At 42.3% G+C, this 17,765-nt stretch overlaps 1 protein-coding gene across 2 annotated transcripts in view; it reads left to right on the top strand.

Moving 5' to 3' along the window:
- Window positions 1-17,765, top strand: part of Slco5a1 (solute carrier organic anion transporter family member 5A1) — a 172,517-nt gene that overhangs the window by 134,696 nt on the left and 20,056 nt on the right. For both annotated transcript variants that reach the window (XM_004653300.2, XM_004653299.2), the window contains one exon: window positions 404-602. In XM_004653300.2, coding sequence (XP_004653357.2) covers window positions 404-602 — 199 coding nt within the window. The remainder of the gene's footprint in view (window positions 1-403; window positions 603-17,765) is intronic.

Genomic DNA, 17,765 nt, shown 5'->3' with positions numbered 1-17,765 from the left:
GTTTCTTTCTTTCTTTTCTTTTCTTTTTTTTTTTTTGAGGTAGGGTCCGGTCTAGTTCAGGCTGATGTGGAATTCACTATGTAGTCTCAGGCTGGTCTCGAACTCACAATGACCCCCCTACCTATGTCTCCCAAGAGCTGGGATTAACAGTGTGTATCACCACACCCAGCTATAAAAGGGTTTTTTTTTTATTACTTCTAGATATGGATCCTTTGTTAAATTATGTATTGAAAATATAACACTGGACTGTACTGTGTTAGAAAATCTCCCACATTCATTATGTATGGTTATGGTGATTTTAAAATTTTATCTTAGTACTAGTGGACAAGTAGAAACAGAACAATTAGAAAAGACAAATAGTAGTTAACCCTAGGCAAATTAATCTTCTCCTCTTTTTTCCCAGGTGTTATTATTGTCCCCAGTGCTGGGGTTGGTATTGTCCTGGGAGGCTACATTATAAAAAAGTTGAAGCTTGGTGCAAGAGAATCAGCAAAATTAGCCATGATCTGCAGCGGCGTGTCTTTGCTGTGTTTTTCAACCCTGTTTATTGTTGGATGTGAAAGTATTAATCTGGGGGGCATAAACATCCCCTACACAACAGGGTAAGTACATCCAAGGAGCCATCCAGCCTCTGCATGGTTGGGATGGCAAGCCCTGTGGCATTTCTATACGGTGCTCTGACATAGCCTCCCTCTCCCAGCTGCCCTGCCTTACCTGCTCTGTGTGCCCAGGTGGAGCCCGTGTTCCTGGAAGGCGGATGCCATCTTTGTACCTTTGCCTTTCCATTTCAGAGTGACCGCTATAGCATTTAGATTGCATTGGCTAGCGGAAGATGCTGGTTGGGCTTTATGGATTTTGTTGGTTGGTTGGTTGGTCTGGTTTTTTGAGGTAGGGTCTCACTGTAACCCTGACTGACCTGGAATTCACTCTGTGGTCTCAGACTGGCCTCAACCTCACAGCGATCCTCCTACCCTGGCCTCCCAAATGCCGGAATTGAAGGGGCACAGCACCACTCCCAGCTGGACTGTTATGTCTTAATGCACTGTTCTGATGGGCTGATTTGTTCACACGGCTTAAACCCATCACATTTGTGAACACAGTGCTCAAAGGAGAGCCTTGCTTCTATCCAAGTCCTCCATCCACCCACTTCTTCCCACTTCTCCAATCAAGGATAAACCAGATGCCTCACTTTATTTATATTCGTGTGTTCTTCCAAGAACGTGCATTTTACTTTCCCCTGTTTTATACCCAGCACAGCATCTGCAGTTAATTTTTTTTTTTGAGGCAAACCCAACAGACTGACCTTTTTCTATGTGAGAGAGAATTGGCACACCAGGGCCTGTAGCCACTGAAATCGAACTCCAGATGAGTGTGCCTCCCTGTGTGCGTGTGTGACACTGCACACTTGAGTCACTGTGTGTCTGCCTTATGTGGAACTTGGAGAGTCAAACATGAGTCCTTAGGTTTTATAGGCAAGTGCTTTAACTGCTTAGCCACCTGCCCAGCCCTAAATAAACACTTTTAAAAAGAAATTTTTTTGTGCTATATTTTTATTCGTTCTTGCCTCTTCATTTTTCTGTGTTCTTCAGGATTCTTGTTAATCAGATGTTAGAACATTTGGGCTGGTTTTCTGTGTGTTTAACTTATTCTGTCATAATTCAATATGTTTTTATATTTTGCTATAGAAGCTTTTTAAAGTCTTTTGAAAATATTCTTTATGTAAATTTTTCACTTTGAAGGGAATTCCTTCCCTGTGGAACTTTGGATGTTCTGTTTTCGCAACGCCATGGTGGTTTAGAGAGAACTACCTTCTGCGACCTCTGCGCTTAGTGGAGTTATCTTTCTCTCTTTCTGTACTTACATTTGTCATTCAGTTTTGAGCGTCATTTTGTCCTGTTTACTTACTATGGGTTTTGCAGGTTGGCAGCACTCAAACTCTGCCTCCTTAACCACCTCAAATGCAAGAATGAAAAGGCTTTAGTCAGAGTTGTCAACATCTGCCATAGAAGTTTAGTTTCTTGGATTTTTTTTCTGGTTTCCTTAGAGAAGAACTTTGCGATACATCGCTGGGCCTTGAACTGGAAGTGGCGGTCGGGGTTTGGATGGGAATTGAAGGGCTCACTGATAGAACTTCTCTCTGTAGTGAGTTCCACTGTGTTCCCCTCCACATCTCACCTTCGCCCTCTTGTACTCATATTCTCATTGCTGTGACAAAACGCCTAATTAGAAGCAGCTGATGGGAGAAAAGGTTTGATTTTGGCTTCCAGTCTCGAGGGCAGGCTTCACGATGGCAGGGGTTAGCATGACGCAAGAAGCTGGACGTCACCTCTGCCACAGCAGGTGAAAGGCAGCAGCAGGAGAGTGAGCTGAGCTAGCTCTGGCAAGCTGGGGGCTAACCCATCTCAAAGCCTGCCCCCAGGGACACACCTCCTCTAGCAAGACTTCACCTTCCAAATTGCCACCAGCTGGGGACCAAGCATTAAAAAACACATGAGTTTATGGGGGAGCAACCGATTCAAACCTCCCAATGCCCATCTCATCTGTTGACTCTGAGCTCAGAACCTGGCAGAAGTTCCTCTGGGCAGGCTGGCTCCTCATCCTTCAAGGCAGCAGCTGCTCTTTGTAGATCAACCCTGGCTGCCTTCTTGCCATGATGTGTGGTGTTACTATTTCTATGTCGTCATTCTGTGTGGCTAAATTAATTTTAATTATTTTAAGTGTGTACTCAGAAGAGGGGAAGCCTGACTCCATGTCCTACCTATTATGAAGCTGCAAGTTCCTTTGAGACCTATAAAGCCCTTGGTTAACATTGCTCTGTCCTGCTGATCCCAAGTCCACTGCTTCTGGACTGTCCCAAGATTACTGGGGAAATTCTATAATTGTGCTAGTGGCTCCATAACAAATTTATGAGTTCCAATCTTAGCAGGCCCTCATCTTTGCTGAGCAGTCCCTTTACATAGCCCTAGCCAGCTTCCTTCCACATGCTCATGATACTGGTTCTTGTTTGGTTTGGTTTCTCAATCCCTTTTCTCAAGTTTTTTTTTAAATCTTATCATAGTTTTGCTTTTCTTAATAAATAGACAACTGATTCCATGTAAGTGAGAAAATGGATGAACTCTCTGAGCCCCTCTTTCCTCTTTGTGTAAACTATTGTATCAAGACACAATAATTTTCAGAAGCAAGTCTTGACTTCATTATTTTCTAGTTCTGTGAACTAGCAAATAAATAAATAAAAAAGAAATGGGCCAGGAGAGATGGCTTAGCAGTTCAGGTGCTTGCCTGCTAAGCTGAAGCCAAAGGACCCAGGTTCGATTCCCCAGGACCCATGTAAGCCCGATGCACAAGGGGGCACATGCATCTGGAGTTCATTTGCAGTGGCTACAGACCCTGGTGTGCCCATTCTCTCTTGCTCTATCTGCCTCTTTCTCAAATAAATTATAAAATACTTTTTAAAAATGGCCTAACATTGTACATCTGGGCTCCCTCAAAACTAAAACTAGTGTGAATGTCAACTTCCCATTAATGACTCTCATGAGGGTTACAAGCATCATTAAAATAAAGCAAATGTAGTTGAAAAGTTCAAGCAATGCATAAAGGGATCATGAGAAGTCAGTGTCTACCCATTTTCCAACTTCCAACTTAAAGCAGTCAGATTTTTTCAAGCAAATGCTAACAGTATTGACTGGGAGGATGATTCAAGGGTAGGCTCATATTTCCTTGGAGTGCTTGGTATGCACTCAACATGTTTCTTTCTTGTCTGTTCCCTTCCCTTGTCAGTCATACAAAGCAACTCCATTTATTCCTTGACACATGCAAGAATGTCAGGCACCTCTCCACTCGGGGGTGTCACCTACATTATGTTGCAGAATCTAGTACAAAGTTGATGTAAATACACACCTGAGCACCTGACTTGGGGCACACCACTTCTCACTGGATTGGAGTCACCCCAGGAACATCATCCTAGTCCAGAGCGCCAGGCACTCCTGCAGGGACACAGGTGTCCTTGCATCTTGCAGACTGACTTCAATGACGTTTATGAATTTAAAAAAGAAAATCTTCAGTTCCCATGGATGATTTCTTTGACTCCCCACCTGCTTCTAGTAAGATGGTGAATGAATTATATTAGACAACATTTAGTGGCTCAGCCTCTCAGACATGCCATTTCAGAGTAGGAAGGAAAATGAGACTTTTCTCCATGTACAGTATGGCTGCCTTCCACCTTGATTCCTTTTGCTGGATTTCCTTTCATGGTATGTTTGCCTGCCTCAGCAAAAACTGTTTCTTGTTCTATTTTTTTGTTTGGTATTTTTTTTTAACCTATAAAACTAATCAAGAGAGAAAGAAGGGAGTGACAGTGAAGCCAGGAGTCTTTGTTGTGTACCCGTTCAGCTCAGGGAAGGCGGTGTCACTTTTGGGTGTCTCTTACGACAATGCTTACAACATTCCTCTGCCATGTGTGTTATCATCCACATTTCAGTGAAAGAAACTGAAACTCAGAAATCGAGTTGCCAATGTTATCAGTTGATAAGGAGTGTGAGTCAGTTTTACATTGTGACAAAATACTGTAGAGAAGTCGGTTTAAAACAAGGAAAAAAACTATTTTGGCTCACAATTTTAGAGGATTCAGTCCATGGTCCACTGGCTCCATTACTTTGATCCTGAGGCAAGGCAGAGCTTCCTTGTAGCAGTAAACCCATGGAGGAGGAGAAAGAAGACAAAGAGAGAGGAAGAGAGAAAAGGGGAGTGAGGAGGAGGAGTAGAAAGAAAGATTTTCAGATAGACCATCCGAGACAGAAAGTTCCATAGATAAGATTTCCATGTCCTTCAAAGCAATGCTTCTAGTGACCTACCTAGAGCTCATTCAGCTAAGAAGCCATCAGTGGGTTAGTCCATCCAGAGAAACCGCCCTCATCGTCCAAGCACTTCTCAGTGGTGCCACCAACCTGGAACCAAGCCTTCAGCCCATGAGCCTTTTTAGAAAACATATTTTTGCCGGGCGTGGTGGCGCACTCCTTTAACCCCAGCACTCGGGAGGCAGAGATAGGAGGATCACCATGAGTTCAAGGCCACCCTGAGATGGCAGAGTTGATTCCAGGTCAGCCTGGACCAGAGTGAGACCCTACCTCGAAAAACCAAAAAAAAAAACCAAAAAAAAAAAACCCCCCAAAAAAACCATATTTTTATTTATTTATTTATGAAAGATAGATGCAAAGTGGTGGTGGTGGTGGGGAAATTGCCTCTTTAGGGTCTCTTGCCACTGCAAATGATCTCCAGATGCATGTGCTACTTTGAGGGCACTGGGGAATTGAATCTGGATCATTAGGCTTTGCAGGCAAATGCCTTAACCTCTGAGCCATCTTTCTAGTCCCCATGAACCTTTTTGAGAGGATACATTCTATCTAGGCCACAACAGTAGAGCTAAATCACATCTTGACTTCTGCTTTGGACTTTGTGTTCTTGCTGGACAGCATGGGAGGTGCTTCTTGTGTTCCGCATTTTCCGCAGGCACATGCTCCTGTCTTCTTACTGATGGAGCGCTAGAGGACGTCCATTTCTGCCTGCGCTGCACTGCTCTTAAGACAACTGACTTGTAGGCACAGTGCTAAGTGCTCTGCATACTGGCTGCATTTGCCATGGAGCTCTCAAGTCAGACAGGCCAGATTTTCATCCTGGCCCTCCCTCCCACATGCTGGCTATGTGCATAGAGACACATGGCTAACTCTTTCTCTGCCTGGCTTATACATTTTCAAAGTGAGGGCACTGAGAGTATCTATCTTGTTGAATTGATATGAGGACTGAATACACTGCTTGGTAAATTCCTTAACCTCTCTATGCCTCAAGTTCCTCTTTCCCTCCTTCCTTTTTCCCTCCCTCCCTGTCTTCCTTTCTTTTTTCCTTCCTTCCTTTCTTTGTGAATACAGAGCCCTGTGAATACCAGGCAAGTGCCATACCACGGAGCTACATTTCCACCCTTCCGTGCCTCAAGTTTTTTCAGCATTTAGATGAGTTTAATATTAGTATCGCTCTCTTTTGGGTTTGTAGAGAAGATGGTATGGAATAAGTTATTTAAATAGTAAGCAATTGATAAATCAAATGTAAATTCTAAGTTTTTGTTAATATTTATTTATTTACTTACTTAGTAATTTGCGAGAGGAGGGAGAGAGAGAGAGAGGGAGAGAAAATGAGTACCTCAGGGCTTTTAGCCACTATAAATGAACTCCAGACACATGGTCCACCTTGTGCATCTGGCTTACATTGGTACTGGGGAATTAAACCTTGGTCCTTAGGCCTTACAGGCCAGCACCTTAACTGCTAAGCCATCTCTCCAGCCCCTAAATAATTAATTAATAATAATTTTCCTCAATTGTTCATATGACAAGAGATCAAAGAGATTAAATCACTTGCTTAAAGTCACCTAGCTAAACATGACTGTACTTAAATTTGAACATGGGATTTCTGATTCTGAACTATACTAAAAGCAGGAAAACTCCATGGACATGAAAGCATGAGTACAAGTTAATCCCTTTCCTCGAGGCTTGCATCAGAGGCTCCAGGCTCTGACCTTAAAGGACGTGGTGACTGACCCAGCTTTGTTCGTCAGCCATCTAGCTGCAGTGCAGTGCCTATGTTAGGATGAACTTTTCCTGGGAAGTCATGATAGAGTTACACAATCTTTTTGTAGAATAAACTCAAAGTGGTCTTGTTTGTTTGTTTTCTACTTTTTAAGAAAATTCCAATTTGGTTGCCAAGCTATGGGATGGGAATGACCATGATAGATAAATGGACAGGGCCAAGATGTAATATATGATGGAACACGGTTTCGTCTTTTAACAAGAGTGAAATGGATTGGGGAGATGCCTGAGTGGTTAAAGGCAGTTGCTTTCACCTGACAGCCTGGGTTTGATTTCTCAGAACCTATGTAAAATCCAGACCTACAAAGTGGTGCATGGGTCTGAAGTTCGTTGTAGCAGCAAGAGGCCCTGGCATGCCCATTCTCTCTCTCTCTCTCTCTCAAATAATAAACAAATAATTTTTTTAAAAAAATTAAAGAACAAATAAGAAGAATGAAATTCTGTGTTATGTGACAATATGGATGAAGCCTGAGGACCTTAAGTCGGTCACAGGAAGGTAAGTACTCAGTGTTACACTTACACAGGGAATCTAAATAGAGTCAAAGTGTCTGCTGGGAGCAAGACAAGGGGAAGTGTTCCTAACTAATTGCTGTGTGGGCCATTTTGGTCAAGCAAGAAAAATCAGCTCTACAGATCTGCTGTGCAACATTGTATCTAGAGTTCTGTCTTGTACACTTAAAAAATGTAGGTCAAGCCGGGCGTGGTGGCGCATGCCTTTAATCCCAGCAGTCGGGAGGCAGAGGTAGGAGGATCTCCGAGAGTTCGAGGCCACCCTGAGACTACATAGTGAATTCCAGGTCAGCCTGAGCCAGAGTGAGACCCTACCTTGAAAAACCAAAAAAAAAAAAAATGTAGGTCAAGGGCTGCAGAGATGGCTTAGCGGTTAAGGCATTTGCCTGCAAAGCCGAAGGATCCTGTTTCAATTCTCCAGGACCCACGTAAACCAAATGCACAAGGGGTACATGCATCTGGAGTTTGTTTTCAGTGGCTGGAGGTCTTGGCGCTCCCATTCTCTTCCTCTCTCATCCTTTCTCTCTTTCTGCCTCTTTCTCTGTATCAAATAAATAAATAAACTATAGTTTTGTTTTTTTTAAAATTGTAGGTCTGGAGAGATGGCTCAATGGCTTGTTTGAAAAGCCTGATGGGTCTCGGTTCAGTTCCCCAGGACCCATATAAAGCCAGATGTACAAAGTGGCACATGTATCTGGATTTTGCAGTAGCAAGAGGCCCTGATGTAACCATTCGATCTGTCTCTCTCCTCTCTTTCTCTCTCTCTTTCCCCTCTCTTTCTCTCTCCTTGCAAATAAATAAAAGTATTTTTCAAAAATGGAAGTGATGTAAATGGGCTGAGGGTGTAGCCCAGTGGCAGAGCATACATATAGCATGTATAAGGTCCCTAGGTTCAATTGCCACCACCACCAAAAAAAAATTGTTTAGCATGTAGATCTTAAGTATTCTGTCCATAATAAAGTAAAAATCAAAAATGGAAAGAATATCAGATTTGAAAAGTTGATGAGTTTTCATTATGAAAGATCCCAGGACTATAGCTAATATCCACTTCCATTTCCAACTAAGTAATTACATTCCCAGCACCCACAAGTTCCCTGCACTTTAATTAGAAAACGTGCTGGGCTTCCCCTCTGTGGCCGCTGAGTTGTGTTTCGCACAGGTGTGTCTTAATCATCCTAGTCAAAAGAGCTAGTAAAACTCTGAAAACCATGGCTTCAAGAACACTCTATGTAAGCTCACTGTGCAATGTGAGTGATTGCTCCTGACTTCACTTTGCTTCAAATTGTTTCTAAAAGTTGGCTTCAATCGAATGTCTAAGTTCAGATCTTTGAACCAGAACTCTATCTTGACAACTCATTTAGGAGTTCTTGTTTTATTCCTTTATTTATAAAGTGTCATCTTGGGCTGAAGAAATGGCTTAGTGATTAAGGTGATTGCCTATGAAGCCTAAGGATCCGGGTTTGATACCTCAGTATCCACATAAGCCAGATGCACATGGTTTGCAGTGGCTAAAGGCCCTGGTGTGCCCATTCTCTCTCTCTCTCCCTCTCTCTCTCTCTCTCTCTCTTTCTCTCTAATAAATAAAATATTTTTTAAAGTGTCATCTCTTTGAACTTGAATTTCATTTTTTGGTTATTTAACTTTAGTGATTGGGCCACTTTTACTGGGTATGATTTCTTGAGCTACCAAATAACAGGTACAGGTCTGCTCTCTGTTCTGGACTGTACTTACTGGATAGGGCGTCCAGCCAGGTCCGCCCAGCTCCAAAATCTCACAGCCTGAAAGTTTCTTCTCTAAGCATAGTTTTACCTCATATTTTTCTGAAAGTTTTTTTTTCTTGTAATTTAAATCTTTTAGCACCATTCAAAATAATTGTCTATAAGAATAGATTTTACAAGTCTATAATAATAGATTTTAATTTCATAATTATAAATATTACTATTTAAAAAATGTTAAGCATTATAGGGTACAGTTTACCCAAAGGAACTTAGAGTTTTTGTGGTTATCCTAGCTATTTTTATTAATAGGCTTTGCTTTTATAAGTTATATGTCTACCTATAAGTATCTTATTCCATCTAATTTTGCTCTATTCGTAAACATAAAACTTGTTTTATTGTATTTTAAGACTATGGAGAAGATATGAAGTATGAGCAAATTTTCTTTCCATTGGGTTTCCAATTTTGTAATCAAAAGCTAAACAAAAACCACAAAGTTTCTACGAGTACATACTCTGAACATAATAAGCTTTTTACTTTAAAAGCACCCAAGTATTCATATATTATTCAATTCAAGACCAATTTATCAGTCTGTAGCCTTATATTGACATAGTTCATAGGTAAGTGCTCATCATATAATGTGAGTGGGAAATAGAATTTAAAACTCTTTATACAGCTGGGCATGTTGGCTCATGCCTTTAATCCCAGCACTCAGGGTGGTGGGTGGAGGGGGAAGGTAGGAAGATCTCCATGAGTTCGAAGCAGCCCTGGGAATACAGAGTGAATTCCAGGTCAGCCTGGGCTAGAGTGAAACCTTATCTCGGGGCTGAGGGGGGGAACTCTTTATACAATCTTGATAGCAATACATTGCTAATGTTAATCCACATGCACATTGACAGAGGATCAAAGGAGGCCAGCTGGAAATATACTAAACTCATTACAGTATATATGTCTGGATAGAAGAATTATGTATGAGTTTATTTCTATTTTTTTTTAAAATATTTATTTATTTGAGAGCGACAGATACAGAGAGAAAGACAGATAGAGGGAGAGAGAGAGAGAATGGGCGCACCAGGGCTTCCAGCCTCTGCAAACGAACTCCAGATGTGTGCGCCCCCTTGTGCATCTGGCTAACGTGGGACCTGGGGAACCGAGCCTCGAACCGGGGTCCTTAGGCTTCACAGGCAAGCACTTAACTGCTAAGCCATCTCTCCAGCCCCGAGTTTATTTCTTTCATTGCTTCACCCCACCAAATTTTGTACATTGGAAATGTATTATTTTTAGTATTAGATAAAAATATTTTAAACTACTACACAAAGGACAGTTCATTTGGTAAAAATAATTCTACATTTAAAGGGATGGGTCAACTGATTATAAGTTATTACATGTAGCCGGGCATGGTGGTGCACACCTTTAATCCCAGCACTCAGCAGGCAGAAGTAGGATGATCACCATGAGTTCAAGGCCACCTGAGACTACATGGTGAATTATAGGTCAGCCTGAGCTAGAGTGAGACCCTACCTCAAAAAAAAAAAAAAGTTATTACATGTAAGTTTCAAATTATGCCTAGTCTGAATTTGTTGGCTATGAGTCTAAAAGAGGTGGTAGCAATAAAAATGACAATTGGGCATGGCAATCATGACTTTCATGGCTTCCTTCCTCTGACAAGCCTATGATAACACTTGCATCAACATACTGTCCCTTCATTGGTTTTCCTTCGGGTCCTCTCTTGCCAGCACAAACAGCATAGTAGTAGGCAAAGGTGAAAGATGAACCAAGATCAGACAGGCCTGACATTAGATCCCAACCAAACTCTCTTCCCATGAGTAAATTAGAAAATTACTTTTTCCTTATTTAAAAAAAAATTATGTATTTATTTGCAAGAAGAGAGGAGGAGGTGGGAGGGAGAGAAATGAGCATCTCAAGGCCTCTTAGCACTACCAATTAATGCCGGATGCATGTGCTGCTTTGTGTATCTGGATTTTCAGGGGTCAATTCTGGGGAATTGAACCTAGGCCGGCAGACTTTGCGAGTGCTGAGCCGTCGCCCCAGCCCACTTCTTCCTCTGTTAACAGAAAACATAATAGAAGCCCTCCACTCTGCTCATGCTTGTGTGACTGTCGTGTTGTGACAGTGTTCAGTCACAGGTAGAAACAGTGATCCGGCAATACCCTAGAGCCCAGAGTGTCCCGGGCACAGCGGTGGGCACTGGACCTATGTCGGCTCATCGTCCCCTCCAGAGTGTGTGTCATAGGTATATTCTGATCTCTGTTCTGCAGATGCAGAATCTAATGTTCAACTGCATGGAAATTTTGGATATAGAGTTGAACCCCAGCTTCATTTTTAATGTTCAAGATCACAGAAAGTTGAAAGACAGGGAAGCTGGATAGATCTTTCCTTAGGAAGTTGCCTTGTGTTAGAGGCCGCAAACCTAGACAGGTACAGAGAGCTGCCTTGATAGTGTGAGGGCTGAGGGGATACACTACAGACTGACAACGAGATGTGAATTCATTTGAGGCTCTGACCAGCTGTGTGACTTTCAGCAGTATCTACCTTCTCAAACCTTCAGTTCCTCCTGTGTCCAGCAATAGGACATATAATCCTCATGAGGAACGAGTGAGGTGACTTACATAGAGAGTCCATTTCATAATGCCTGGAGTGAAGATAGAACTCAGCTAGTGAGTGGGAATTTTAAGTAATGGCGATGACAATAATAATTTTTCAACCTGGAAAAAAACCTACTAATTAAAAGTTTTCTAAAAGGCTGGAAAGATGCCTTAGCAGTTAAGGCGCTTGCCTGCAAAACCAAAGGACCCTGGTTCGATTCCCTAGTACCACATGAGCCAGATGCACAAGGTGGTGCATGCATCTGGGGTTTGTTTGCAGTGGCTGGGAGCCCTGGTGTGCCTATTCTCTCTCTTACTCTGCCTCTTTCCCTCTCTCAAATAAACAAATAAAAATAAAATATTTTTTTAAAGTTTTCTTGAGGTCTGAAATACATTGAAAACAATAAAGAGATTATGAGGGCTGGTGAGATGGTTAAGTGGCTAAGGTGCTTGCCTGAAAAGCCTACTGTTCTGGGTTTGATTCCTTAGTACCCACATGAGCCAAAGCATAAAGTGGTACATGTGTCTGGAGTTCATTTGCAGTGGCTAGAGGCCCTGGAATGCCCGTGTCCATTCCCTCTCTCTCTCTTTATTTCTCTCTCTCCCTGCAAATAAATAAGTAATACTTTAAAAAAAGAGAGAGAGAGAGATTATGAGGGCTAGAGAGATAGCTTGGTGGTTAAGGCATTTGCCTGCAAAGCCAAAGGACCTCAGTTCAATTCCCTAGGGCCCTATATAAGCCAGATGCACATCTGGAGTTCATTTGCAGTGGCTGGAGGCCCTGGTGCGCCCATTCTCTCTCCCCCTATCCCCCTGAGCCTTTCTCTGTCTCTCAAATAAATAAATAATAAAATAGTTAAAAAAGAGATTATGAGAAAACATTTTTCCTAATTACCTAGTATTTTTTTGCCCAGGAGTTTTGGCTGTGTGAATCATATTCCTTTAATTCACATGACCTTAGCACAGCATCTGTTTGATCTGGAAGGTCAAGTGCTCTTCAGATCTTGGGGTAGGCTGACCAAATACAATTGGTGGTATGAAGCAGTGCCTTGAGGGTAGCTGTGCTTTTACATACTTAGCTGTAAAAGTCCCGTAACAGAGGTAACTGTTTCCATATATTAGACAACAGTATGCTTTGTTTTTATATAGCACTTTATTTTTAATAGTTACTTGTTTATTTACTTGAGAGCAGAGAAAAATGGGGAGAGAGAGAGAGAGAGAGAGAGAGAGAGAGAGAGAGAGAGAGGGAGGGAGGGAGAGAGAGGGGATGGGAATGCCAGGGCCTCTTGCCATTGCAAATACACTGCAGATGCATGTGCCACTTTGTGCATCTGGCCTTACTCAAGCACTGGAGAACTAATCTCAGACCATCAGGCTTTACAAGCAGGTGTTTTAACCACTGAACTGTCTCCTAGTCCTTATATAGCACTTTAAATAAACATTGTTCCTTAACCATTTATTCAGAGATGAGGCAGTGTGGATATTTTTATTCTTTCTTCTCTCTCCAGAGATTTTTTTTTAGTCTCAGTGAATGCGGGGCATGCCAGGACATTTCCAAGGATCCCAGTCTTTACCCTTAACACAGTTACTAGCTATCTATTCCACATCTCTAGATCTATTATTCCAGGATTTTCTTAGTAACCTACCATGTTTGACTCTCAGACTGGAAGCATAGGGCATGCAGTCATAAAGAATTTGACTCTTACAGTATACATTTACATTGATGTTAGATGTTAGAGCGCATGCCTATAACCCCAGCACTTGGGAGGTAGAAGATCAGAAGTTCGAGGTTATCCTAAGTACATAATAAATTCAATGCCAACATGAGCTACTTGAGAGCTTATCGCAAAATCTAATAGAATGCAAAACTCACTTGTATTGACTCATGTGCTAACATGAACATCCCATTTTGAAGGCTATTTTTATTTTTGGAAAGGTGGTGCCTGGCCCCTTTGTGCAAGGATAAGTAATCCCTGAAATTTTATGTTCCCACCATAGGTTCATTTCTAATGAGGGATTGCTTAATGTTGTTCAGATGTAACCATTTTATTACTGTTAGATCCCATCTGGTGTATGGACATACCTCCATGAATGTGCCCTCAATCATCTGATCTTGGAAGCCAAGTAGGATCAAGCCTGGTTACTACTTGGATGAGAGAATCCAGCCTGTCTTCTTTCTTTCTCTCTCTCTCTTCCTTCCTTCCTTCCTTCCTTCCTTCCTTCCTTCCTTCCTTCCTTCCTTCCTTCCTTCCTTCCTTCCTTTCTTTCTTTCTTTCTTTCTTTCTTTCTTTCTTTCTTTCTTTCTTTCTTCCTTTTTTATCATTTATTTGTTTGTTTGAGAAAGAGAGAGAATGGATGCACCAGGGCCTCCAGCCACTGCAAACAAACTCCAGACACATGTGCCCTTTTGTGTATCTGGTTTACCTGGGTCCTGGGGAATCGAGCCAGGGTCTGCGGGCTTTGCAGGTAAATGCTTTAACAGCTAAGCTATCTCCCCATTTTCTGAAGAGTAAATGCTAATCAACCAGGACATTATTGTTCTTTTTGTTTGTTTGTTTGTTTTGTTTTTCAAGGTAGGGTCTCACTCTAGCTCAGGATGATCTGGAACTAACTATATAGTCTCAGGATGGCCTTAAACTCATAAGTGGCACATACATCTGCAGTGTGTTTGCAGTGGCAAGAGGCCCTGGCATTCCCATCCTCTCTCTCTCTCCATTTTTCTCTGCTCTCAAGTAAATAAAATCATGACGATCCTCCTACTTCTGCCTCCTGGGTGCTGGGATTAAAGGCATGCACCACCAAGCCCGGCTGACGCTATTATTCTTAAGATCGATTTCTTTTAAATCAGCCCAGTGCAAAGGATGAATCATGTTGGCATAATTTGACCTGCTGTTGGTGTTTTCTTCTGTGTGAGTGGACAGTCATACTTCTAACCGACAAGCATCTCGAGTCTGTTGCTGGCACAAATGAAGGAAGACTGTGTTAACAGTAGGACATGCCAAGTAACTTATAAATAGCAACAATAACAACCTTGTAGCCTGTCATTTTTAGGGACTATGGAGACAGACTGACAAACATACTTTTATTCATCAAGGCTTGCAGTTTAGGTCTTGAAAGTACTGGTACAAGGAATCCTAACCCACACTACATGATTCCCACGTGACAGCAGTCAACATGGCACCGATCAGGTCACAGTGGATCACTGGGACTCTTAGAAGAGCTTCCTTTTCATCAGCTGCAGAATGTGACATTGGTCCAAGGTTCCATCCTTTGGCACCATTGGTATTTATGCCACATGTGACAGTTTAGCTCTGGTTGTCAAGCGGATTTAGAATTGCATGTTCCGTAGCCACCTTTGCGTTGCTGAGACAAGATACCCGACCAAAAGCAGCTGTTGGGAGGAAAGTTTTTAATTTTGGCTTATAGTCTTGAGGGGAATCTCTATGATGGCATGGGGCAGAGGCTGGACTTTGCTTCTTTCACAGCAGGCAGAAAACATTAACAAGAGAGTGAGCTGCATTCTTATAAGAGGGAGCTGGATAGAGCATCCCTAATCCTGCCCTTAACAACACACCTCCTCCAACAAGGCTCCACCTCCCAAACTGCCATCAGCTGGGAACCAAGCATTCAGAACACATGAGTTCATGGGAGAAACCTAATTAAACCACCGTATTATGGGAACAAATTTCTGGCCATGTCTGTTAGATATTTTCTCAGTTATATTAATTGAAGCAGGAAGACCCATCCTAACTATGAATAACATTTGTTGCAGTTACTTTTTGTTACTGGAACAAACATCTGACCAGAAGCATCTTATAGGAAGAAAGGGTATATTTCAGGCTTACAGAATGCAGGGGATATTCCATTAATGGCAGGAAAAGCTGGCTCACATCCAAAGATCCAGAGCAGAAAAACATCACCAAACATCCAGCAAACATGAAGAGCTAGAGCTCCAAATTGGCTCTCCACACACCTTAGTAGGACTGAACTAAAGATCTGCTCCCAATGGCATATCTCTTCCACTGCAGGGTTCTGTATGTATCTGGCTTAAGTGGGTACTGGGGAATTGAACCTGAGTCCTTAAGCTTCTCAAGCAAGCGCCTTAACTGCTAAACCATCTCTTCAGCCCTCTTTTCTATTTTAATGTAAATTTCCCCTCCCATTATGCAAATCTTGTGTAGGTAGTGTCAGCCACTGTGAGGTCATGAATATAAAGGCCACTTTGTGTCTGGGTGACAGCATTGTAAGCAGTCCTCCCCTTCCTTTGGCTCTTACATTCTTAGGTATTTATTTGACAGAGAAAGAAGGAAAGAAAGTGAGAGAATGAACACACTAGGTCCTCCAGCCACTGCAAATGAACTCCAGATGCATGCGCCCCTTGTGTATCTGGCTAACATGAGTTCTGGGGAATCAAACATGGGCCCTTTGGCTTTGCAGGCAAGCTCCTTAACCACTAAGCCATCCCTCCAGCCTGGCTTTTTCATTCTTTCCACCACTTCTTCTGAAATGGACCCTGAGCCTTGGAGGATGTGATAGAGATATCTCAGTGCTGAATACTCTGTCACTTCTCAACACTTTGGTGAGTTTTGACTTACCACAGTGGTCTACACCATTGGAAAAGAGAAGCTTCTCTAATCAAAAGTTAACACTATGCATTAACAAATGGGTACAAACTTAAGTGTTTAGCAGGCAGTTTGGTGGACATAATATATGCATGTAGTTAGCCAACAATAGTAATTTCTTTCTTAGGGCTTTTGACCTCCCCAGCCCTAGGCTTTTGAGTAGGTTTTCAGTATGAGACAGGATTACCTTCCACGAAGTGGGCCTCAAGTTCAATCAGAGAGTAGTTGGTTTCCCTTATAACAAACATGCCACCATTGTACCAGTTGGTACATTTGGCCTGGCTGGCCAGCTGTAAAGCTTGTAGGGTCCACTGCTGGTTAAGACCAGTGATGACTGTTTCTCCTCTCAGAGGAGAAAAATGCATGCTACGTAACGCTTTCCAGTATCTTGGCAGCTAGTGAACAGCAAGGAGGCTTCCAGCTCAGCTCCAATTTGATTTCTCAGGGACTTGAAGCCCAAGGATGTGAAGTCTTCAGCAGTAGGTTTTTACTGTCTAGTTCTGGTGGGCATCCAGGAGCCTTGTCAATAGCTTGTAACATTTTGGCACCATCAGGGGTCTTCCTGGCTAACAGCTTTCTGGTAGTTATAGTGTTTGGTACTAAGGATTGGTACCTCAATGGTGATAAATTTTTCTGTGGAGTGACATAAATGAGAACAGAATTTACTTGACTTTTGCTTTGTCAGAGGCTTTTTTTTTTCTGAGTATGATCTTGAACCCTTTTTTTTTTTTTTTTCATGTGTGTATGTCTGGCTTTACCTTTTGTGCCAGGGAATTGAACACAGCCTGGCTGGCAAGATTTGAAGCAGTCACCTTTAACTGCTGAGCCACCTCCCCAGTCCCAGAAGGCTTTCTTGATGGGATTTTAATATGGGTTTTCATTTGTTCCTCTCACTGAAATGTGAGAATTCCGTTGTCTCAGTGTGATAAACCTTAGAACAAACAATATATTAAGTCTGTACGTGAGTGCGTATGCTTGGAATGGGGTGTGAGAGTGGGTAACTATGCTAACGTAGTCACTGAAGACAAATGCTGATGCCTGACAGACATTCCCTAGTATCTGTTGATTGTGTGGAAAATGGAGAGAGGGATGGATAATTGAAGGATCTGCTCTTGCTCACTCACTTGGATTTAGGAACAGAATCTCAGTAGTAGTGTACAAATGGTGCCAAAAGCAAAGAGATCAAGATTTTGGAGCTTTGTAGAGTCACTCTCAATCTTCTGTATGTCTTCTGGGTATCTGCCTGCCTCTACTTTCACCTCCATTTTCTACTCCTCACCCCATCTTTGTATCCTTGCTTATCTTCTCTCTCCTTATACATTTGGTGCTTAAGCTGATTTTCTTTGAGCTTTTATATCACATCATTTCTTTCTTTTTTTTTTTTTTCAAATTTTATTTATTTATTTACTTGAGAGCGACAGACACAGAAAGACAGATAGAGGGAGAGAGAGAATGGGCGCACCAGGGCTTCCAGCCACTGCAAACGAACTCCAGACACGTGCGCCCCCTTGTACATCTGGCTAACGTGGGACCTGGGGAACCGAGCCTCGAACCGGGTCCTTAGGCTTCACAGGCAAGCGCTTAGCTGCTAAGCCAACTCTCCAGCCCTCACATCATTTCTTTATGCCGGGCACTGTGATGCCATGGAGACTAAAACCTAACACTTAGGATGGTGAATCT

This window comes from Jaculus jaculus, chromosome 2 (assembly GCF_020740685.1).
Source record: "Jaculus jaculus isolate mJacJac1 chromosome 2, mJacJac1.mat.Y.cur, whole genome shotgun sequence".
NCBI lineage: Eukaryota > Metazoa > Chordata > Mammalia > Rodentia > Dipodidae > Jaculus > Jaculus jaculus.
Note: the sequence above shows the minus strand (reverse complement) of the source record. Positions and strands in the feature narration are given on the sequence as shown.